General features: G+C 45.4%; 1 protein-coding gene across 1 annotated transcript; it reads left to right on the forward strand.

Moving 5' to 3' along the window:
- The first annotated feature begins 564 nt into the window (after window positions 1-564).
- On the forward strand, window positions 565-26314 carry LOC133633645 (5,6-dihydroxyindole-2-carboxylic acid oxidase-like). The gene is made up of 9 exons (XM_062026230.1): window positions 565-638; window positions 7619-7977; window positions 9592-9700; window positions 9884-10097; window positions 13768-13972; window positions 20465-20632; window positions 22928-23107; window positions 23179-23325; window positions 25207-26314. The coding sequence occupies exons 1-9, from the start codon at window positions 625-627 to the stop codon at window positions 25410-25412; spliced, it is 1602 nt and encodes a 533-aa protein (XP_061882214.1). The 5' UTR covers window positions 565-624; the 3' UTR covers window positions 25413-26314.

Consider the following 26314-nt stretch of genomic DNA (forward strand, 5'->3'; position numbering starts at 1 on the left):
CAGTAAACAATTCAAACAAGCTTGGTCGTAAATGTTTATAAAAACTCTTTATTCTATATTTATTACATGCACATTAATGAATATAAACATGTACATTTCCATCAGCAGGTCGATGGTTTATACTTAAAAGGTTAAACAAATGACACATTTTGTGAATATTCCTGCAAATAATCACAATAATACATCTGAAATATTGTTCTAATAATTACGTATTGTATCTATAATTACTTATAATTGAAGGTTTGACGCTGATTTAAAATATTTAGGTTTTGATTGTTTTAAAAAGATGTCGTTTAAAAGCCAAAAATTACTGAGAAAAAGCCACTATTACCTTTTTGATATGATTATGATTATAAGCTTGAGGATATGATCAGAGTTATGATCACATGGTGCAACTTTCTAAAATTCCATGTGTGTGTGTGTGTGTGTGTGTGTGTGTGTGTGTGTGTGTGTGTGTGTGTGTGTGTGTGTGTGTGTGTGTGTGTGTGTGTGTGTGTGTGTGTGTGTGTGTGTGTGTGTGTCCAAGAAGGTTTCGGTCATGCGCTGGCTGGCTATTTAAGTCAGAGGAGTCGGAAGAACGGACTCTTGGGGGCCGACTAAGACTTTGGCACAGAGAGGATCAACATGCAGACTAACAGGTAGGAACTAGTCTTGTTTCCATACCAATATGTTGGTACCAGTACCAACATGTATTTCGATACTTTTCTAAATAAAAGGGAGCACAAAAAATGTCATTATTGTCCTTATTGTAACAAAAAGTACATGAAACATATGTTTATTATTGTAATGTAGTCCTTCAATAAAATAGACAACTTGTCTTTTAGTAGTAAGTAAACAAACCAAGACTCCTAATTAGTCTGCTGACGTATGCAGCAACATATTGTGTCGTTTATACACCTATTATTTTGTACACATTATGAGGGACAAACTGTAAAAAATGGATTATTAATCTACTTGTTCATTTACTGTTAAAATCTGCTCATTTTCTGTTTTAACATGTTCTATCTACACTTCTGTTCAAATGTAATAATCACTTATTCTTCTCTTCTTCGATACTTGACATTAGTTTTGGATGATACCACACATTTAGGTATCGATGCGATACCAAGTAGTTACAGGATCATAAATTGGCCATATTCAAAGTCCTCATGTGTCCAGGGACATATTTACTGACTTTATAAACATAATATACATTTTAAAAAAAACGTAAATATAATGTAATCATAGTAGTATCGACTAGATACGCTCTTGTACTTGTGGATGTTAGGTGTAGATCCACCCATGGCCTCTGTTTACATTCAGGGGTGCTAGCTTTTGTTAGCGGTGAGCTATTGTATCCTCCTACGGTGTGTAGTGAAGCATGTTTAGCTATTCCTCATCCTCCAGTGATATACTTCAGAATCAGAATCAGAATCAGAATAGTTTTATTGCCATTGTTTGAGAACGGGTTCACAAACTAGGAATTTTTGTTGGTGCAATGGTGCAACATAAAACACATATAACACAGATTTGGTAAAATCAAGAGCTGTAACTGAGCTATCAGATCTTGTTATAGACTTAGAAGGAATTCAAGGAGCCGCTGTTAGGAGTTATTGTTCATTTGCCTGATGGCCGAGGGGAAAAACTGTTCAGGTGGCGGGAGGTGTGGGTCTGGATGGAGCGTAGTCTCCTGCCTGAAGGGAGAGGGGAGATTAGTTTGTGTCCAGGGTGAGAAGAGTCAGCTGTGATCCCACCCACACGCCTCCTGGTCCTGGAGGAGAACAAGTCCTGGAGGGATGGGAGCTTGCAGCCAATCACCTTCTCAGCAGCACGTACCATGCGCTGCAGTCTATTCTTATCCTGGACTGTGGCGCCGGGGAACCACACTGTGATGGAGGAGGTCAGGATGGACTCGATGATGGCTGGGTAAAACTGCACCAGCATCTCGGTCGGCACCTTAAGTTTCCTCAGCTGCCGCAGGAAGTACATCCTCTGCTGGGCCTTCTTGATGAGGGAGCTGATGGTCGGCTCCCACTTGAGGTCCTGGGCGATGGTGGTGCCCAAGAAACGGAAGGAGTCCACAATGGAGACGGGGGTGGGAGAGTCAATCAGGGTGAGGGGGGATGGTGGGGCTGTGACTTTCCTGAAGTCCATGATCATCTCCACTGTTTTCTGGGCGTTCAGCTCCAGGTTGTTGAGGCTGCACCAGGACGCCAGCCGGTCCACCTCTCTCCTGTAGGCGGTCTCATCGCCATCCGAGATGAGCCCGATGAGGGTGGTGTCATCCGCAAACTTGAGCAGTTTTACGGACTGGTGACTGGAGCTGCAGCAGTTTGTTTACAGGGAGAAGAGCCAGGGGGAGAGTACACAGCCCTGAGGAGTACCAGTGTTCGTGGTTCGACTGTCCGAGACAATCTTCCCCAGCCGCACATGCTGTCTTCGGTCTGTCAGGAAGTCATTGATCCAACTGCAGAGGGAGTCGGGCACGCTGAGCTGGTAGAGCTTGTCTCGTAGCAGTCCAGGGAGGATGGTGTTGAAGGCAGAGCTGAAGTCCACAAACAGGATCCTAGCGTAGGTTCCTGGGGAGTCCAGATGCTCCAGGATGAAGTGGAGGGCCAGGTTCACTGCATCATCCACAGACCTGTTGGCTCTGTAGGCAAACTGCAGTGGGTCCAGGAGGGGGGCGGTGATGTCCTTGAGGTGGGGCAGGACCAAGCGCTCAAAGGACTTCATGACCACAGTTGTAAGAAACTTACTCTATTTGTCACCATGGAGGCAAGGAGTAGTGATGTGTCTTCAGTACCTGTCCCATATGTGATGTATTCTGATACTAAGTACTATAAAAGTACTTCTGATGGGGTGAGTGCTCTTTGAAGAACAATTTCTATCTCATGCAGTACAAAAATGTTGAAATATGTTCGGGCAATATTCTTGATTTTCTGCAATTAAGACGGCAAATCACTAAAATCAATACATTTTAGTTTGTCAAATGATTTCAAAGCACAGGTGTCACCTTATTTCATGCCTCTATATCCTGTTGAGGGAACAAAGGTTGTTGGTAGCCAAGGGCAACATTCAAAGGGGGCTATGCCGGTAGCCGAGCTCTTCATAGAATTGTATGCATATTCTACCCAAGGTAAGAATTTGCTCCATGAGGCGGGCTGGCGGGTTGCAACACAATGCAGCATGGTCTCCAGGCATTGGTTGGCCCTCTCTGCTTGCCCGTTGCTCGGCGGGTGGTATCCCGAGGTGAGGCTGCCCGAAGCCCCGATCCCCTCGCAGAAGGCCTGCCACACCCAGGAAGTGAACTGGGGGCCACGGTCAGACACAATGTCCATTGGGATACCATGTTGCTTCACGACGTGCAGGGTGAGGAGGTCAACAGTATCGGAGGAGGATGGAAGCTTGGAGAGAGGAACGGAATGTCCCGCCTTGGAAAAACGGTCCACGGTGGTTAGGATGGTGGTGTTACCTCTGGACACAGGGAATCCTGTCACAAAGTCCAATGGGATGTGGGACCAGGGACGGGCAGGAATAGGCAGGGGGCACAGGAGACCCGCCGGAGGTCTGTGAGAGGCCTTACTGCAGGAACAAGTGGTACAAACGGCGATGAACTCACAAGTGTCTGCTGCCATAGACGGCAACCAAAACCGCCGTCGGATAAACGATAAAGAGCGCTGGAACCCCGGATGGCAGGAAAAGATGCTGTAACGGCCCCAATCCAGCCCCTGGGTCAAAGCTCACGGGGTACGAACAGCTTGTTGGGAGGTCCGCCACTTGTTCCTCTATCATCCAGGTGACCATGCCCACTATCCGGGCAGGAGGGAGGCTGGGTTCTGCCGCCGGCGTGCAGGTGGACTCCTCCATGAACTGCCGGGAAAGGGCATCTGCTTTTGTGTTACGGGACCCGGGCCTATACGAGGGAATATAATCAAAGCGACTAAAAAACTGAGCCCAGCGAGCCTGACGGTTGTTTAGCCTCCTGGCGGAGCGAATATGGAGTAGGTTGCTGTGATCCGTCAGGACCTGGAACTGGTGTCTGGCCCCCTCAAGCCAGTGTATCCACTCAGCCAAAGCCTCATGGACCGCCAGTAGCTCCCTATTACCAGCATCATAATTAAGCTCAGCAGGTGAAAGTCGTCTGGAGAAAAATGCACAAGGGTGAATGAGATTGTCGGTACGGGAGCGCTGGGAAAGTGGCGTATGAATCTTCGGTAGAATCCGGCAAAACCCAAGAACCTCCATAGTTCAGTCCGAGTGGAGGGTTGAGGCCACACCAACACCGCCTCGATCTTCTTGGGATCTGCTCTGATGTGACCCTTTTTGACCACAAATCCCAAAAAACCCACAGATGGTGCGTGGAACTCACACTTCTCTGCCTTGACAAACAGAAGGTTTTCCAGTAGGCGCTGCAGGAAAAGGCGGACATGTTGCTGGTGCTCCTGTAGACTCTGAGAAAAAAATAAGAATGTCATCCAAATATACCACCACAAAACGATCCAGCATGTCCCGCAAAATGTCATTGAAAATGGCATGACCCTATACTCAAAATGTTGAAAGCCGTCTTCCACTCATCCCCCTCCTTGATCCGCACCAGGTGATAGGCGTTACGGAGATCCAGCTTGCTGAAGATGGTGGCTGGTGCGAGAGGCTCAAAAGACGAGCTCAGGAGGGGTAGAGGATACTTGTTCTTGACGGTTATACCGTTTAGCTGTCGGTAGTCGATAAAAGGTCTTAACGAGCCGTCCTTCTTGCTAACAAAAAAAACCCTGCTGCCAGCAGAGATTTTGAAGGAATGATGATACCAGAGACGAGGGATTCCATGATGTAGTCCCTCATGGCCTGTTTCTACAGGAGTGAAAGATTGTCCAGCCGGCTGAAGGGAAGAACAGTGTTTGGCAGCAAGTCGATGGCGCAGTCATAGGGTCTGTGTAGGGGAAGAGACAGTGCATGTTCCTTGCTGAACACCACCGCAAGATTGTGGTAGACTGTGAGTACATGTGAGAGATCAGGGGGAGGTAAGCTGGGTTTGGGCCAGCTGGTCGGGGGAACTGCTGACCTAAGGCGCAAGTGCGCGTGGCAGGTCGTGCTCAAGGCCAGGATCTTGTCCGTGGTCCACGATATGTGGGGGTCGTGTTGATGAAGCCATAATCGCCCAAGGACAAGAGGGGCGATGGGGGCGTGTAGCACCCAGAAAATGATGGTCTCAAAATGATTTCCCGAGAGGGACAAAGATGGGGGCTCCATGTGATGTTTAATGGATCCGAGGGGATGTCCATCCAGAGCTTGGGCAGGGAAGAAAGTCTCAAGGGGAACTAAAGGAATGCCTTCTTGGCGGGCAAACTCGTGATCAAGGAAGCCCTCGTCTGCTCCGGAATCCAAGTAGGCCCCCGCTCTCAGAGTCCTAGAGTTCCAGGATAGGGTTGCCGGAAAAAGGATGCCTGGGTCCCTCTTCGCCTGGGGAACTGAAGTGTGGTTCACCATGATCCCCCATGCTGGTGAGCCTTGCCTTTTGGCCTCATTGGGCAGTCACGGGTGGTGTGTCCTGCCAGGCCACAGTAAAGGCAGAGGCGCCTGAACCTCCTTTCCCTCTCCTCAGCCGCCAAGCATGATCTTCCCAACTGAATGGCAGCCGCTGACACAGGCGGAGGTATACGTTGGTATATGGGTGTGTGGTAGGCAGGTTGGGATTTGGCAGCCGGAGTGGAGCTAGAGGCTACCTGCGCTCTCTCAGCTTCACGCTCAGCAAGTCTCTGGTCGAACAGGAGTGCTAGATCCATGAGGGCTCGGCACGAGGTGGGTCAGTCCCTCAGCAAGCCGTCCTTTACTTGCTCGCTTAGCCCTCTTCTGAAAGCGCTCTGGAGTGCCTTGTCTCCCCACTCGCTGTCAGCCGCTAGGGTGCGGAACCCGAGGGTGTAGGCCGCAACCGAGCGGGAGCACTGCTGGATGGTGTGAAGACGGCCAGCAGAGTCCCCCCCGCCCATGGGGTGATCAAAAACAGACTGGAATTCTGCTCGAAATGCAGCGTAGTTGGTGCTCAAGCCCAATGTCTTGTCCACTGCTGCTGTGGCCCATTTGAGAGCCTTCTCCGAAAGCAGTGAAAAAACAAATGCTATCTTCGCCCCATCAGGGGCATAGCGGGATGGTTCGTGCATGAAAATTAGGTCGCACTGTACCAAAAATCCCGTACAAAGTTCAAAGTCCCCCTCGAAGGGCTTAGGGCTGGCAATCTTGGGTTCCCGGTTGTGTGTGTGGGGGGGGGGGGGGGCGGTTCCCAAGGCATGGTCGCTGGCATAGCACTCGGACTTGACACGGATTTGGATGCTGGACTCGGGCTAAGGTTGTCCAGTCTTGCAGTCAGGCTTGCGAAAACAACTTCCAGCTTGTTCTCAAGATTGGAAAACCGGGATTGGTGTTCCTGGAGAACAGCGTGCATGGTCGAGAGGTCAGGAGTCCTGGGGGGACGGGAAAGGGGCGTTGACTGGGGTCTGCTTATGTCGTCTGGTTCCAACATGTTGGCTAGAACGTACTGTTACGTTCGGCAGGGGAAGGAGACGACACAACAACAGAATAAAGCTCAACAGGTTTATTGAGCTTGATGATGGAGTGGAGTGTGTACGCTACTGGGTGTGTGTGAAGCAGAAAGATGTGAGGAATTTAACAATGTGAGCGTTACCAGGGTTTGTTGTAAGTGCGTGTTGGATGAATCGTCCGAAAGTCCAGTGGGGCGATGCAAGAAGGACGTCCGTAAACAAGCGAGAGGTCGGGGGCTGGAGAGAGGCGTCGGGGTCCGTGTCCAAGCAGGGGTCGAGGATATATGTACTGTATGTATATGTGTATATATATTTATATATATATGTATGTGTGTATGTATGTATGTATGTATATATGTCTGTATGTATGTATGTTTGTATATGTATAAATGTATATATATAAATAGAAATATATATATTTATGTATATACATATATATATATAAATATATACAGTATGTATGTATGTATATATATACATACATATATTTATAAATATGTATTTATGTATGTATATATCAATATATATGTATACACTACCATTCAAAAGTTTGGGGTCACCCAAACAATTTAGTGGAATAGCCTTCATTTTTAAGAACAAGAATAGACTGTGGAGTTTCAGATGAAAGTTCTCTTTTTCTGGCCATTTTGAGCATTTAATTGACCCCACAAATGTGATGCTTCAGAAACTCAATCTGCTCATAGGAAGGTCAGTTTTGTAGCTTCTGTAACGAGCTAAACTGCTTTCAGATGTGTGAACATGATTGCACAAGGGTTTTCTAATAATCAATTAGCGTTCTGAGCCAATGAGCAAACACATTGTACCATTAGAACACTGGAGTGATAGTTGCTGGAAATGGGCCTCTATACACCTATGTAGATATTGCACCAAAAAGCAGACATTTGCAGCTAGAATAGTCATTTACCACATTAGCAATGTATAGAGTGTATTTCTTTCAAGTTAAGACTAGTTTAAAGTTATCTTCATTGAAAAATACAGTGCTTTTCCTTCAAAAATAAGGACATTTACATGTGACCCCAAACTTTTGAACGCTAGTGTATACAAAGAAGATCATTTCGCGTGGTCTTACTCACCTTTGTGTCCAGCCTTTGGAGAGCGGCGCTCCTGGTGGCGACCCTCAGTGTCCACCTGAGTCTGGCCCAGTTCCCCCGGGACTGCGTGACCCCAGAGGGGCTGCGGAGCGGCCAGTGCTGCCCCTCCCTGTCGGGCCTGGCGGGGGACGAGTGCGGCTCCAGCACGGGGCGGGGTCAGTGTGTTTCCATCGCTGCCGACAACCGGCGCCACGGCCCCCAGTACCCGTACGCCGGGCGGGACGACCGTGAGCGCTGGCCCCTGCGCTTCTTCAACCGTACCTGTCAGTGTAACGGCAACTTCAGCGGCTACAACTGTGGGCGTTGTCGACACGGGTTGACCGGGCCCAACTGTGACCAGAGGATCTCTGTGGGTAAGACAGACCGTGGTACCTGAACAACCCAGAACTAGGGATCTCAATCTTACAACTCACCATTCACCCACATGACCACCACACACCCACATGACCACCATACACCCACATAACCACCACACACCCACATGACCACCACACACCCACATGACCACCACACACTCACATGACCACCACACACCCACATGACCACCATACACCCACATGACCACCATACACCCACCATACACCCACATAACCACCACACACCCACATGACCACCACACACCCACATGACCACCATACACCCACATAACCACCACACACCCACATGACCACCACACACCCACATGACCACCACACACTCACATGACCACCACACACCCACATGACCACCATACACCCACATGACCACCATACACCCACATGACCACCATACACCCACATGACCACCACACACCCACATGACCACCACACACCCACATGACCACCATACACCCACATGACCACCACACACCCACATGACCACCACACACCCACATGACCACCATACACCCACATGACCACCACACACCCACATGATCACCACACACTCACATGACCACCATACACCCACATGACCACCACACACCCACATGACCACCACACACCCAAATGACCACCAAACACCCACATGACCACCATACACCCACTTGACCACCACATACCCACATGACCACCATACACCCACATGACCACCACACAACCACATGACCACCACACACCCACATGACCACCACACACCCACATGACCACCACACACCCACATGACCACCATACACCCACATGACCACCACACACCCACATGACCACCACACACCCACATGACCACCATACACCCACTTGACCACCACACACCCACATGACCACCATACACCCACATGACCACCATACACCCACATGACCACCACACACCCACATGACCACCACACACCCACATGACCACCATACACCCACATGACCACCATACACCCACTTGACCACCACACACCCACATGACCACCATACACCCACATGACCACCATACACCCACATGACAACCACACACCCACATGACCACCATACACCCACATGACCACCATACACCCACATGACCACCATACACCCACATGACCACCACACACTCACATGACCACCACACACCCACATGACCACCATACACCCACTTGACCACCACACACCCACATGACCACCATACACCCACATGACCACCACACACCCACATGACCACCACACACCCACATGACCACCACACACTCACATGACCACCACACACCCACATGACCACCATACACCCACATGACCACCATACACCCACATGACCACCACACACCCACATGACCACCATACACCCACATGACCACCACACACCCACATGACCACCATACACCCACATGACCACCACACACCCACATGACCACCACACACCCACATGACCACCACACACCCACATGACCACCATACACCCACATGACCACCACACACTCACATGACCACCACACACCCACATGACCACCATACAGAAACACAGAATTAGATGTTTTAAGTTTAGTTAAATGACATTTTCTTACACTTCTTCTATTCTTCTTGTTCCAGTGCGGAGGAATTTGATGCAAATGAGCTCAGCTGATAAACAAGCCTTCATCAGCGCTTTGGACCGAGCCAAGAGTACCGTCCACCCCGACCTCGTCATCTGCACCAGAAGGTAAACCAGTTCTCTCCAGTCTTCAAGTCCTCGTCGGTCTTGGAACAGACTGCTTTGCCAAGACCTGTCTGGACCATCTTGTTGATGGCAAATCATTTGGGGAGCAAGGCTGCAGAACGAAAATATCCGAGGGCCGTGTTGGGGGCCACACAAGTCATATTGTGGCCCTCTGCTGACTTTCAGGTACCAGGAGATTTGGGGCCCGGACGGGACCACGCCCCAGTTTGAGAACATCACCATCTACAACTACTTTGTGTGGAGCCACTACTACTCCGTCAGCAAGACCTTCCTGGGCACCGGACAGTCCAGCTTCGGAGGAGTGGACTTTTCCCACGAGGGCCCCGGTTTTGTCACCTGGCACCGCTTTCACCTGCTGCAACTGGAGAGAGACATGCAGGTGAGTGGAGTGCACGGGCAAGCAGGTCGGAGACAGACGCCGACTAAAGCTGCCTAAAAAGGTCTGAATTCGTGGCAGCTTTTTTAGAAAGAATCTGTTGATCGGGTGTTTTTGTAACTTTGACCTCAACCACGCAGGATTGCAACAAAAACTAAAAAGCAAATACCGGATTTTCCAGAGTGTATGTAAGCCACACCCACTACATTTGATAAGAAAAATATACTTTCCATATATTAGTCGCAGATATAAACATTGTGAAATGACTTATTTACACTGAACGTTTATTTACATACCTTAAATGTTTCCAAACAGTGTCTGTGACACGGCAGTAAAACGGCTGATCAAACAAAACAGAAGTCATGGTCATGGACCCACTAGCTGCGCAAGCTAGCTCTCCAATCAGCTAAACAGACTCAATAACTCCACGCTGACGTTTTGCTGAATTTTACTGAGGAATTTGTGAAACTAAAACAATATAAAAAGAATATAAGTTAATAATGCTAACACAGACACTCGTAAATGTGCTAGCATGTTAGCTAATGCTAACGACGCTAGCTTGATTACACTAGGATAGCGCTTACACATATGCATGAAAACACTCCTACAGTAAAGTTGAAAAGGTATGCAATTTCAAGCAGTATATATATATTTTCTGTCAAAATGAAAACAAATTATAGACATTTATTGAGAAAATATGAAGTACTTTATTGACACAAGTCAAAAGTGTACATACACTTGTAAAGAACATCAAGTCATGGCTGTTTTGACTTTCCAATCATTTCTACAAGTCTTATTTTTTTGTCATGTAGTGATTGGAGAACATACTTGTTGCTCACAAAAAACATTCATGAAGTTTGCTTCTTTTATGAATTTATCATGGCTCTACTGAAAATGTGAGGGTCAAAAGTATACATACAGCAATGTTAATATTTGCTTCCTTGGCAAGTTGACCTGCAATAAGGCGCTTTTGGTAGCCATCCACAAGCTTCTGCTTGACCACTTGACCACTAAATTGCTGCAGTTCAGCTACATGTGTTGGATTTGTTTCTTCAGCATTGTCCACACCTTTAAGTCAGAACTTTGGGAAGGCCATTCTAAAACCTTCATTCTAGCCTGATTCAGCCATTCCTTTACCACTTTTGAGGTGTGTTTGGGGTCATTGTTGTTAGAACAATTGTATCTAAGTAATCACAAAAACTTTGTGTTACATTGAGTCCCCGGCAAGAAGACAGAAGCTGTCTTTGAACATACCAAGAAGAAGGCTTGTAAAACGCCACTGTGTAGGGGGGGAAGCAACATGAAGGTGTTCTGTTTCTTTCATGTATTTTAATCAACAGAAATATATTGCCTTGACCCAAGAACTACAAAAGAGAAGAGGAAGCAGGACCAGACTCCCCTCCAGGCACCGCTTCTTTGCTCTGTTTTACGACCTTTTCTGTGAACTGTTTACGAGCTTTTCTTTGAACTGTTCTGTAACCAAAGGCAACGCTGTTTACGAACCCCCTCCCTTAGAAACAGCTGTTGCCATGTAATCAGGGAAAGTCCAAATAAAAGAGGAGACGGACAATATTTCGTCAGAGCGTGCTGAGACACTGGACAAGGGTACAGTGTCCAGGCGTCTCTCCTCAAATTGAGTCAAACTTAATTCTGTCTCTGTTTAATTCTTTGCTTCTTGTCTTGTTTAATAGATGTCATCAGTGTTTGAACCGGACAATTGTCTTGTTGGAACACCCAACTGTGCCCAAGACCCAACCTCTGGGCTGATGATTTTAGCTTGTCCTGAAGAATTTAGAGCTAATCCTCCTTTTTCATTGTCCCATTTAAAGCAGCAGGCCCAGAGCATAATACTACCACCACCATGCTTGACGGTAGCAATGGTGTTACTGGGATTAAAGGCCTCACCTTTTCTCCTCCAAACATATTGCTGGGTATTGTGGCCAAACAGCTCCATTTCTGTTTCATCTGACCACAGAACTTTCCTCCAGAAGGTCTTATCTTTGTCCATGTGATGTCAGATGAAACAAAAATGGAGCTGTTTGGCCACAATACCCAGCAATATGTTTGGAGGAGAAAAGGTGAGGCCTTTCATGCCAGGAACCGTCTAGCGTGGTGGTGGTAGTATTATGCTCTGGGCCTGTTTTGCTGCCAATGGAACTGCTGCTTTAAATGGGACAATGAAAAAGGAGGATTAGCTCCAAATTCTTCAGGACAAGCTAAAATCATCAGCCCGGAGGTTGGGTCTTGGGCGCAGTCAGGGGCGCCAAAAAGGGGGGGTAAAAGAGACGGATTCTAGGGGCCCATGATGGAGGGGGGCCCAGAGAGGCCCCTAATGATGATGAAATTATAATACAGAAAAAATAATGTCAACTGTGATGCTGTTCTTCTTTCAAAAATATGGTAATGATAGTCAAAAATACCATTAAAATGCATAACTGTATGTAAAATAGCATCAAAAAATTTTGCCGCTGTGTTGGGGGCCCTGTAAAGATTATTTTCATGGGGCCCAAAATCCCTAGCGGCGCCCCTGGGCGCAGTTGGGTGTTCCAGCAGGACAATTGTCCGGTTCAAACACTGATGACATCTATTAAACAAGACAAGAAGCAAAGAATTAAACAGAGACAGCATTAAATTTGACTCAATTTGAGGAGAGACGCCTGGACACTGTACCCTTGTTCAGTGTCTCAGCACGCTCGGACGAAAGATTGTCCGTCTCCTCTTTTATTTGGACTTTCCCTGATTACATGGCAACAGCTGTTGCTAAGGGAGGGGGTTCGTAAACAGCGTTGCCTTTGGTTACAGAACAGTTCAAAGAAAAGGTTGTAAACAGTTGACAGAAAAGGTCGTAAAACAGTTCAAAGAAGCGGTGCCTGGAGGGGAGTCTGGTCCTGCTTCCTCTTCTCTTTTGTAGTTCTTGGGTCAAGGCAATATATTTCTGTTGATTACAATACATGAAAGAAACAGAACACCTTCATGCTGCTTCCCCCCCTACACAGTGGCGTTTTACAAGCCTTCTTCTTGGTATGTTCAAAGACAGCTTCTGTCTTCTTGCCGGGGACTCAATGTAACACAATGTTTTTGTGATAACTTAGATACAATTATTCTAACAACAATGACCCCAAACACACCTCAAAAGTGGTAAAGGAAAGGCTAAATCAGGCTAGAATGAAGGTTTTAGAATGGCCTTCCCAAAGTCCCGACTTAAAGGTGTGGACAATGCTGAAGAAACAAGTCCATGTCAGAAAAGCAACAGCAGCAATTTTGTGGTCAAGTGGTCAAGCAGAAGCTTGTGGATGGCTACCAAAAGCGCCTTATTGCAGGTCAACTTGCCAAGGGACATGTAAGCAAATATTAACATTGCTGTGTGTATACTTTTGACCCTCACATTTTCAGTAGACACATAATAAATTCATAAAAGAAGTAAACTTCGTGAATGTTTTTTGTGAGCAACAAGTATGTGCTCCAATCACTACATCACAAAAAAATAAGAGTTGTAGAAATGATTGGAAAGTCAAGACAGCCATGACATGATGTTCTTTACAAGTGTACGTACACTTTTGACCACCACTGTATCATTTCCAGGTGTTTGCGGGTCAGATAAACTGATGTCACAGGCCAGATTCGGCCCCCGGTCCTTGAGTTTGACACCTGTGCACTAACCCATCCCACACAGGACATGCTGGGCGATGCCACCTTCGCACTGCCCTACTGGAACTTCGCCATCGGGGGCAGCGAATGCGACATTTGCACAGACGACCTCCTGGGAGCCAGGAGCGCCTTCGACCTGAACTCCATCAGCCCCAACTCGGTCTTCTCCCAGTGGAGGGTGGTCTGCGAGAGCGTGGAGGACTACGACAACATGGGCACCATCTGCAACAGTAAGGGCCGTACCACACGGGCTGGCAGGAAAGGGAGCGGTGTCGATGCTAGCAAAGAAAGAGGACATCCAACTCATGAATAGAGCATGTAGAACACAAGTTGCTATAAATATTACCCCCCAGCTGCCGTGCTCTTTTTGAAAATGCTTCACAGTCTGTCAGAAACTCCTTGTGTTCAACTACTCCACACGAGGATTTCCCAAACTTTTGCGGCCTGAGTTAGAAATGTGGTTCCTTCCCTGGGACCCGAACCAAAATACATCAATAGTTTAGTTTTCCATAGCTTCCTGTGGAGGGTGCAGGTCACGCAGGCAACAGTCCAAGCAGGGATGCCCGGATTCCAGTAGTTCCATGGATACTAGGGTTGTCCCGATACCAACATATATTTCCATTCTTTTCGATACTTTCCTAAAATAAAGGGAACCACAAAAAAATATCATTATCGGCTTTATTGTAACAAAAAATGTTAGTGTGCATGGAACATATGTTTATTATTGTCATTTAGTCCTTAAATAAAATAGACAACTTGTCTTTTAGTAGTAAGTAAACAAACAAAGACTCCTAATTAGTCGTATGCAGTAACATATTGTGTCATTTATACACCTATTATTTTGTACACATTATGAGGGACAAACTGTAAAAATTAATTATTAATCCACATGTTCATTAACTGTTCATATCTGCTAATTTTCTGTTTTAACATGTTCTATCTACACTTCTGTTCAAATGTAATAATCACTTATTCTTCTCGTTTGATACTTGACATTAGTTTTGGATGATACCACACATTTATGTATCGATCCGATACCAAGTAGTTACATGATCATACATTGGTCATATTCAAAGTCCTCATGTGTCCAGGGACATATTTCCTAATTTTATAAACATAATATGATTTTTGTTTAAAAAGGAAACAATATTTTTGTGATGCTAAAAATATCGATGTAATCATAGTAGTATCAACTAGACACGCTCTTGTACTTTGTATCATTACAGTGGATGTCAGGTGTAGATTGTGGGAAGCAGATCAGAATCATATCCATATTTAAGTGTTACTTCTTTCTAAACTCCTATAGTCATATTTACATCAGCTAATGTCTCGTGTGGTACAAAGTGCTTGGATTCGAGTGTCCTTGAGTAGACAGGCAGAGCGCTGTTGAGACTGCCATAACATTCCTAAGATAAGGAGCACAGGGGAGTGCTTAGCTTGGGGGGACAGGAGGTGGAGGGAAGACCGTGCTAGACCGATCTGGACCGGGCTGGGGAACGCTGGTGTGCTGGATTGGCTTCAGTTTGTCCTCTAAGCTTGGAGAATAAACCACAAAATACCAACTGCTGCCTGTTGATTGAATATAAACATCAGCTTATTGCCATAAAAAGAATCTGGGAAGAGACTAGCAATTTGAATTCCCCATTGGAGGAATGCTGGTCGACGCAACAAGATCCACCCATGGCGTTTGTTTCAGGAGAGCTAGCTTGCTGTTAGCGGTGAGCTACTGTATCCTCCTACGGTGTGTAGTGAAGCATGTTTAGCTATTCCCCGTCCTCCAGTGATAATGCTACCTGTAAGAAACTGACTTTATTTGTCGCCATGGAGACCACGATTAGAGATTTAAAAGGATGGATGTTGAAATGTGTTAAAGCAGCTCAGTTCAGTGTTATAACTTCACCTTTATCTTTACTTTTTAGGCCAAAATGCGTCCATTCTCCCTTTTCTGTCTACACACTGTGTCTGCTTGTAAGTACTCTGTGTGTGTGCGCTGCCAAACATGCTCCTATGATCGTAAAACCAGCAATGTCACCACGTGACGACGCACCGTCCTGCCCAGGAACCGGTACTTTTCAAACAGAGTATAGTACCGTGTTTGATTCATTAGTACCGCGATACTATACTAGTACCGGTATACCATACAACCCTAATGGGTACTAGTTCCAGGGAGGACACAGAGTTGTTCCTATGAGACATACAGTAGTCCTTTCAGCGTGTCTTAGGTACAGACCAAAGTCTTCACCTGGTGGAACATAATACCTGAAACACCAAAGCTGAATGACCCCATTTCCTACAGTTAGCTCAGGCACCGTGCAAAGAGAACTTATTTCAACCTAAGAACAGGCACCGAGGCGGTTCTGGATTCAAATCCTAGCGGGCCCTCTCTATGTGTACTTTGTAGACTTGACCGTGTATCCCGAGTGGCGCTATGGGCTTCCGCAAGGGTGCATCCAGTTTGGAGCCTCGCAAAGTTGAGGTACCGACGGTCATTTACTGGGTGCCATCTTGGTCTGAGTGTCCCAGCAGAAGGAAAAGGGTTGTTCGAGTGACAATTCTAAGTGAACAGCTAAATTGTTGGTGTAGGTAAGGATCACACGTCCTTGTGGGTATTGTTCGTCTGGGTGGGTACTGTAGGGTCCGCAGGTTCCAGCTGGGTTTGCCTGTGGAGGTGGCTTCATCCTGGGGACCTCTAAGGTCAAGATATAACCAGCACAGCATTGTGACGATCCACAAAGGAAGACGAGATATTTGGACTTAATCTTGGCTGAAGAAAATTGTTTCATTTTTAATATCGGAGGGTTTCCCTTTCAAATCATTCAAATTAAACTAAATGTCTGTCAAAAACGGTTGTTTTTGTCGGGACCTGTTAGGCCAGTCATTCCTTGTTTGGGTCTGCTCCACTCAATCGGGAGTTTTTGCTGTAGTCCAGCATTGTTTTCTTTGTAGTCCGTCCAGTTTAGGGTTTTTTTGGTCGTGCATGGCTTACCTATTTTTTCAGAGCATTCCTGTTGCTCTAGTCTTTTGTTTGTGTAAACTTTAAATACTGTTCACCTGCACGTTGCCTCCTCGGTTGTCTGCAGAAAAGAGATCACGACAACCTTCATCGTCTTTCAAGTTCCTGACAGAATGTCCCGACCAAGACTGGTGTTTCAGGCTCAAACTTAAGTGGTCCTAATTGCCATCAGAAAGCAGGTGCGGGGAAAAGTGCTGAGGGGACAGGTGTGAAGAAGTTACAGGAAAGCACAGAACAAACAGGAAAAGCAACCAAAATAAGAGCGCAGGACAGGAAGGAAAACCAAAAAACTGAAGAAACACCCACAAGCCAAAACAAGGAATGACCAGGCGTAACAGGTCCCAACAGTTTTTGCAGATTAGGTGTACTTGTAGAGAACATAAGTACTGAACTGAGGAGTCACCACTGAGCACAAACTTCTATAACCACATTTCACTTTTGGTCCCAAGGTTTTTTTTTCAGATCAGTTTATTTAATTAAAGCTATGTTTTAATTTGATTGGGTGTACTCATGCAGAGAAATATAACAAGTTGTGGTCAAAGTACTGAAGCGACATGTTGTAATGAGAACCTGGAAACATCTAATGTGTCACGTTGAGACTGTTCAAAGTCAAGTTAAACAGTAAGAACCATTTGCATGGCGAGGGAAGTTTGATTTGATTCAACTGTTTATGTCATGCAGGGAGACTTTTGATTGGCTGGACAGATGTGTTGGAGTATGGCTGGGACAAATTAGATTTGTGAAAGTGTTGATGATGTACAGGGTTCACATCCACAGGAACCACATGGGTTAGTCTACTCTATACAGTATTTACAACCTTACTAGTGTTCACTTCACAACCACAGATGGTTCATCAAGTTATTGACATTATTTACACATTACTTTGTCTTTTTCAGTCACTATGTACAGTAATTGTGTTCACATCCACAGGAACCACATGGGTTAGCCTACTCTATACAGTATTTACAACCTTACTAGTGTTCACTTCACAGCCACAGATGGTTCATCTACTAATTGACATTATTTACACATAACTGTGTCTGTTTCAGTCACTATGTTATTTAGTCACTACAGTAATTGTGTTCACATCCACAGGAACCACATGGGTTAGCCTACTCTATACAGTATTTACAACCTTACTAGTGTTCACTTCACAGCCACAGATGGTTCATCTACTTATTGACATTATTTACACTTTACTATGTCCGTTTCAGTCACTATGTTATTTAGTCACTACAGTAATTGTGTTCACATCCACAGGAACCACATGGGTTAGCCTACTCTATACAGTATTTACAACCTTACTAGTGTTCACGTTTAGTACACCGTTGAGGTGATCCGATGCCCGTTTCTGTATAGTATTTCTCCAGCCGTGACATAAATATGGTACTTATTGAAGTGGGACTAAGTAGGACATGACTGAAGGCCTAGGTGGGAGCCACTGATTTGCAACGAGTCTCCAGAACTAAGAGGAGAATAGAGGGAGTTGTGTGATGCTCTAATCACTCAGATTTACTTGATCAGATTTGCAGAGATTGGAGATTGCTTCTCACCGGCACCAGATTTACGACCAGCCTCCAGTTTTCAAATATTCTCGTTTCATGTTGAATAATTCCGAATATCAATCCTCTTTGAAGGTAACCATGATCGGCTCTTTCGGAACAATGGCCCACGAGCAAGAGAAGTCTGGGGATTTGGAAGCAGGTCAAACATGTGAGGCGAGAGCGGTCGAGGTGTGACTGATGCCTCTCATTAATCCCTTCCCAGAAGCTCGTCAACAAGCCAGCTTTCCTGAACTGGGTCGCAGAGGTGGTCTGCTTTGTGCACACGCCTGTCGGAGGCAGGAATCTGCATTCTTTGATCTGAGGAATCATCCGCAGAGCGAAGAGTCTGTCATGCGGCCGACTGATTGCAGCCGTGTGGAAACAAGAAGGAGGTTGAGACTTCACAGAGCTGTTGTTGAGATTTAGTCAACAATTACCAGGCTGTCATGTTAAAGAGCCATCAAAGCAGTCCGGTCTCCCACGTGGAATTAGAAAGTTGTTGAATAATACAACATAACTCATCTCAGCCCCTTTCTGTCCAACTCCAAGGGGGACCACTGACCTGGATCTGAACCGCAGCTTTTTCTGAAAACCCTTGATGGTAATCGTTCCTTCCAGCGAGAGGGTTTACTTTTGTGCTGCGTAGGGTTGTACGGTATACCGCTACTAGTATGGTATCGTGGTGCTAATCAATCAAAAACGGTACTATACTCTGTTTGAAAAGTACAGGTTCCCCATATATTTTTTGAACGCGTCGTCACGTGGTGACATTGCTGGTTTTACGAGCAGAGGAGCATGTTGGGCAGCGCACACACACAGAGTACTTACAAGCAGACACAGTGTGTAGACAGAAATGGACGCATTTTGGTGTACAAAGTAAAGATAAAGGTGAAGTTATAACACTGAACTGAGCTGCTTTAACACATGGCAACATCCATCCTTTTAAATCTCTAATCCTGGTCTCCATGGCGACAAATAAAGTCAGTTTCTTACAGGTAGCATTATCACTGGAGGACGGGGAATAGCTAAACATGCTTCACTACACACCGTAGGAGGATACAATAGCTCACCGCTAACAGCAAGCTAGCACTCCTGAAACAAACGCCATGGGTGGATCTTGTTGCGTCGACCAGCATTCCTCCAATGGGGAATTCAAATTGCTAGTCTCTTCCCAGATTCTTTTTATGGCAATAAGCTGATGTTTATATTCAATCAACAGGCAGCAGTTGGTATTTTGTGGTTTATTCTCCAAGCTTAGAGGACAAACTGAGACCAATCCAGCACACCAGCGTTCCCCAGCCCGGTCCAGATCGGTCTAGCTCGGTCTTCCCTAGCTAGTGGCTAACATCCATCCTCAGTGATTTAGCTATCACTAATCCTGGTCTCCATGGCAACAAATAAAGTCATATCACTGGAGGACGAGGAATAGCTAAACATGCTTCACTACACACCGTAGGAGGATACAATAGCTCACCCCCGTCACAATGTAAACAAATGCCATGGGTGGATCTGCACCTGACATCCACTGTAATGATACCAAGTACAAGAGCGTATCTAGTCGATACAATAATTACATCGATATTTTTTAGCATCACAAAAATGTATATGATGTTTATAAAGTCAGTAAATATGTCCCTGGACACATGAGGACTTTGAATATGACCAATGTATGATCCTGTAACTACTTGGTATCATCAGATCCATACCTAAATGTGTGGTATCATCCACAACTAATGTCAAGTATCAAAGAAGAGAAGAATAAGTGATTATTACATTTGAACAGAAGTGTAGATAGAACATGTTAAAACAGAAAATAAGCACATATTAACAGTAAAGTAGATGAATAATCCATTTTTACAGTTTGTCCCTTATAATGTGTAGACAATAATAGGTGTATAAATGACACAATATGTTACTGCAGACTAATTAGGAGTCTTTGTTTGTTTACTTACTACTAAAAGACAAGTTGTCTATTTTATTTAAGGACTAAATGACAATAATAAACATATGTTTCATCTACACTAACATTTCTTGTTACAATAATGACATTTTTTTCGGGCCCCTTTATTTAGAAAAGTATGGAAATACATGTTGGTACCGGTACCAAAATATTGGTAAGTGCTGCCCTTGTTAGGAAAGACTGACCTGGTGTCCTCCACATGCAGACACAGAGACCAGTCCCATCAGGAGGAACCCGGCAGGAAACGTGGCGCGGCCCACGGTCCAGAAGCTGCCGGAGCCTCAGGACGTGGTGGACTGTCTGCAGCTCAACACCTTTGACACGCCCCCTTACTACTCCACCTCCTCCGAGAGCTTCAGGAACTCCATCGAAGGTGAGTCCCAGAAATATCTTCTGCTGAGAGCCCAGAGCCAACCTCATTTGCATGGCACCTTTCACATGGATAAATCATGATCCACAGATGTGATATTCAAAGGCAAGAGTCGCATATTTATCGAGTGTAAAGGTCAAAAATGTCTTATTAGGTGTGATTTAAAAAGTTTTTAGTCCGGGCCTTGGAAATCTCCAAAAGAAGCCGTTGGAACGCAGATGTAAAGTAAAGTATGTTCGCATTGGATGGTGAGATGACAGCTCGATGTCTAGCGCTAGGACCAAGTTTTGGATGTAGGGGCGTGTCCAGGCAATTGTAGTACACTTAGGGCCTGATCTGATCGAGGTTAGCGTGTATTAAAACACGTGCAAACTTGGTAGCGCACGCAAAACGGATCTACTAAACTGCGGGATTGCGTCTCTTAAGTGAGAAAAATAGGAAGTGCAATCCAACTGCCACAACACGTTCATTTATCATCATTCAAATATTACACTTATAATATAATCAATACAGTTATCAAAATGACACCATAGCTGAATTGAAGGTAACATGACTACAAACTTAACCAGTGTGAACATGATAGCTTTAAGCATCAAATTAAACAGAACAAACACAATAAATGTAGAAACACATTTTTACAATGGAGTTCAGGGTGCGCATCGTGCATTCAACCAACTGCAAGTTCTGTATGGTCTTACTAAAAAGGATGATGGTTAAGTTGACTTAAGTCTTTGCATCTTACTGTTTTGTTATTTTATCCAGTGAGTGGATCATTTACAATGAAAGAAGGTATTGTGCGTCACTGCTGCATCAGTCTGACGCCATCTGCTGCTAGCTGTGCAAACTTGATAGCGCACGCAAAACGAATCTACTAAACTTTGGGATCGCGTCTCTTAAGTGAGAAAAATAAAACGTACAATCCATCCAGCGTGGGTGTGTCAAACTCATTTTAGCTGAGGGGCCACATGGAGGGAAATCTATTCCCATGCGGGTAAAACTTGTAAAGTCACGGCATAATAACTTAAAAATAAAGCTTGTTTTCTTTGTCTTACGTTAGCCAAAAATAGAAGCGCATTCTGAAAATGTACACATTAGAAATAATCCATCCATCCATCTTCTTCCGCTTATCCGAGGTCGGCTCACGGGGGCAGCAGCCTAAGCAGAAAAGCCCAGACTTCCCTCTCCCCAGCCATTTGGTCCAGCTCCTCCCGGGGGATCATGAGGCGTTCCCAGGCCAGCCGGGAGACATAGTCTTCCCAACGTGTCCTGGGTCTTCCCCGTGGCCTCCTACCGGTCGGACGTGCCCTAAACACCTCCCTAGGGAGGCGTTCGGGTGGCATCCTGACCAGATGCCCAAACCACCTCATCTGGCTCCTCTCCATGTGGAGGAGCAGCGGCTTTACTTTGAGCTCCTCCCAGATGGCAGAGCTTCTCACCCTATCTCTAAGGGAGAGACCCGCCACCCGGCGGAGGAAACTCATTTCAGTACCCGAGATCTTGTCCTTTCGGTCATAACCCAAAGCTCATGACCATAGGTGAGGATGGGAACGTAGATCGAGCGGTAAATTGAGAGCTTTGCCTTCCGGCTCAGCTCCTTCTTCACCACAACAGATCGATACAGCGTCCGCATTACTGAAGACGCCGCACCGATCCGCCTGTTCATCTCACCATCCACTCTTCCCTCACTCGTGAACAAGACTCCCAGGTACTTGAACTCCTCCACTTGGGGCAGGGTCTCCTCCCCAACCCGAAGATGGCCCCTCACCCTTTTCCGGGCGAGAACCATGGACTCGGACTTGGAGGTGCTGAATCTCATCCCAGTCGCTTCACACTCGGCTGTGAACCGATCCAGTGAGAGCTGAAGATCCTGGCCAGATGAAGCCATCAGGACCACATCATCTGCAAAAAGCAGAGACCTAATCCTGCAGCCACCAAACCAGATCCCCTCAAGGCCCTGACTGCGCCTGTCCATAAAAGTTCTGAGCAGAATGGGTGACAAAGGGCAGCCTTGGCGGAGTCCAACCCTTCAAGTTAGTTGAAAATTCTGAGGACAAAAATGTTGCAGTTTCAAAAACACCATGAAGAACTTGATGAACTTGGACTTTACAAAAAAATGTCAACTTTAAGCACTTCCTGTTTAGCATTCTCATGTTAAAGACGCAATGTAATGTTTCCTCAAACCGCCGCACATCCGCAACTGCCACAACACGTTCATTTGTCGTCATTCCAATATTAGACTTGCAATATAAAGATGAGTAAAAATAGCTGAGTTGAGGGTGTTGTCCCCTCCCCCCCCAGGCTACAGCGCTCCGCAGGGGGCGTACGACCCGGTCATCCGCAGCCTGCACAACCTGGCCCACCTCTTCCTGAACGGCACAGGTGGACAGACTCACCTGTCGCCCAACGACCCCATCTTTGTCCTGCTGCACACCTTCACCGACGCCATCTTTGACGAGTGGCTCAGCAGACACCAACCAGGTCTACTTAGATCCTCCATCCACTCCCAGAGAACCAGGAGCAAGAAGAAGAACCCTTTGTGTTTGTTTCAGGAGAGATCGTGTACCCTGAAGAGAACGCTCCTATTGGACACAACCGCCTGTTCAACATGGTTCCCTTCTGGCCGCCCGTCACCAACGCCCAGATGTTTGTACCCGCCCCCCAGAACCTGGGCTACTCCTACGAGGTCCAGTGGCCCGGTGAGATACACTCACACTCTACACACTATACTCTACTTTCTACACACTATACTCTACTTTCTACACACTATACTCTACTTTCTACACACTATACTCTACTTTCTACACACTGTACTCTACCTTCTACACACTATACTCTACTTTCTACACACTATACTCTACTTTATACACACTATACTCTACTTTCTACACTCTACTTTCTACACACTATACTCTACTTTCTACACACTGTACTCTACTTTCTACACACTATACTCTACTTTCTACACACTATACTCTACTTTCTACACACTGTACTCTACCTTCTACACACTATACTCTACTTTCTACACACTATACTCTACTTTCTACACACTATACTCTACTTTCTACACACTATACTCTACTTTCTACACTCTATACTCTACTTTCTACACACTATACTCTACTTTCTACACTCTACTTTCTACACACTATACTCTACTTTCTACACACTATACTCTACTTTCTACACACTATACTCTACTTTCTACACACTGTACTCTACCTTCTACACACTATACTCTACTTTCTACACACTATACTCTACTTTATACACACTATACTCTACTTTCTACACTCTACTTTCTACACACTATACTCTACTTTCTACACACTGTACTCTACTTTCTACACACTATACTCTACTTTCTACACACTATACTCTACTTTCTACACACTGTACTCTACCTTCTACACACTATACTCTACTTTCTACACACTATACTCTACTTTCTACACACTATACTCTACTTTCTACACTCTATACTCTACTTTCTACACACTATACTCTACTTTCTACACTCTACTTTCTACACACTATACTCTACTTTCTACACACTATACTCTACTTTCTACACACTATACTCTACTTAGTACACACTATACTCTACTTTCTACACTCTATACTCTACTTTCTACACACTATACTCTACTTTCTACACACTATACTCTACTTTCTACACTCTATACCCTATTTTCTACACACTATACTCTACTTAGTACACACTATACTCTACTTTCTACACACTATACTCTACTTAGTACACACTATACTCTACTTTCTACACTCTATACTCTACTTTCTACACACTATACTCTAGTTTCTAATATACTTTGTACACCCTAATAGTACACACTGTTTTATACTTTGTACACATTAATAGTACACACTATTTTGTACTTTGTACATACTAATAGTACACACTATACTTTGTAAACTAATAGTACACACTATTTCATTCTTTGTACACACTAATAGTACACACTATTTCACAATTTGTACACACTATTCCATACTTTGTACACACTAATAGTACACACTATTTCACAATGTGTACACACTATTTCAATAGTACCCACTATTTCATTCTTTGTATACACTAATAGTACCCACTATTTTACACTTTGTACACACTAATAGTACACACTACTTTATACTTGGTACACACTAATAGTACACACTAATAGTACACATTAACAGTAAATAGTACACACTACTTTATACTTTGTACACACTAATAGTACACACTAACAGTAAATAGTACACACTAATAGTACACACTAACAGTGCACAGTAAAAGTACACACTAGTAGTACACATTAACAGTAAATAGTACACACTAACAGTACACAGTAATAGTACACATTAACAGTAATAGTACACAGTAATAGTACACACTAATAGTACACATTAACAGTAAATAGTACACACTAACAGTACACAGTAATAGTACACATTAACAGTAATAGTACACAGTAATAGTACACACTAATAGTACACATTAACAGTAAATAGTGCACAGTAATAGTACACAGTAATAGTACACAGTAAAAGTAGACAGTATTTGACTTCCTCCACAGTGCGAGCCTACACGGTGTCTGAGATCATCACCATCGCCATTGTGGGGGCGGTGCTTGTGGTGGCGCTGATGGGCGGAGTCACAGCCTGCGCGGTGCGAGCGCGGTCGTATCGCTCGGCCGAGGCTTTGGAACCCCTGCTGGGAGACACCTTCAGGCGCTACTCGGAGGACGAGCGCAGGTTGGACAAGTCCCAGTCTGTAGTCTAGTCCCAGTCACTAGTCTAGTCCCAGTCACTAGTCTAGTCCCAGTCACTAGTCTAGTCCCAATCTGTAGTCTAGTCTCAGTCACTAGTCTAGTCCCAGTCACTAGTCTAGTCCCAATCTGTAGTCTAGTCCCAGTCACTAGTCTAGTCCCAAACTGTAGTCTAGTCCCAGTCACTAGTCTAGTCCCAGTCACTAGTCTAGTCCCAATCTGTAGTCTAGTCTCAGTCACTAGTCTAGTCCCAGTCACTAGTCTAGTCCAAATCTGTAGTCTAGTCCCAGTCACTAGTCTAGTCCCAGTCACTAGTCTAGTCCCAGACAGTAGTTTAGTCCCAGACAGTAGTTTAGTCCCAGTCACTAGTATAGTCCCAGTCTGTAGTCTAGTCCCAGACAGTAGTTTAGTCCCAGTCACTAGTCTAGTCCCAGTCTGTAGTCTAGTCCTAGTCTGTAGTCTAGTCCCAGTCACTAGTCTAGTCCCAGTCTGTATTTAGTCCCAGTCTGTAGTCTAGTCCCATTCTGTAGTTTAGTCCCAGTCTGTAGTCTAGTCCCAGTCACTAGTCTAGTCCCAGTCTGTAGTTTAGTCCCAGTCTGTAGTCTAGTCCCAGTCACTAGTCTAGTCCCAGTCTGTAGTCTAGTCCCAGTCTGTAGTCTAGTCCCAGTCACTAGTCTAGTCCCAGTCTGTAGTCTAGTCCCAGTCTGTAGTTTAGTCCCAGTCTGTAGTTTAGTCCCAGTCTGTAGTTTAGTGCCAGTCTGTAGTCTAGTCCCAGTCTGTAGTTTAGTCCCAGTCTGTAGTCTAGTCCCAGTCTGGGGTCCAGTCCCAGTCTGTATTCTAGTCCATGCCTTGCTCACAGGCGGCAACAAGCCCCGCCCTTTTTTTAAGAAAGCTTCACAAGTCTTGAATAAAACGT

Source organism: Entelurus aequoreus, linkage group LG18 (genome assembly GCF_033978785.1).
Source record: "Entelurus aequoreus isolate RoL-2023_Sb linkage group LG18, RoL_Eaeq_v1.1, whole genome shotgun sequence".
In the NCBI taxonomy this organism is placed as follows: Eukaryota; Metazoa; Chordata; class Actinopteri; order Syngnathiformes; family Syngnathidae; genus Entelurus; species Entelurus aequoreus.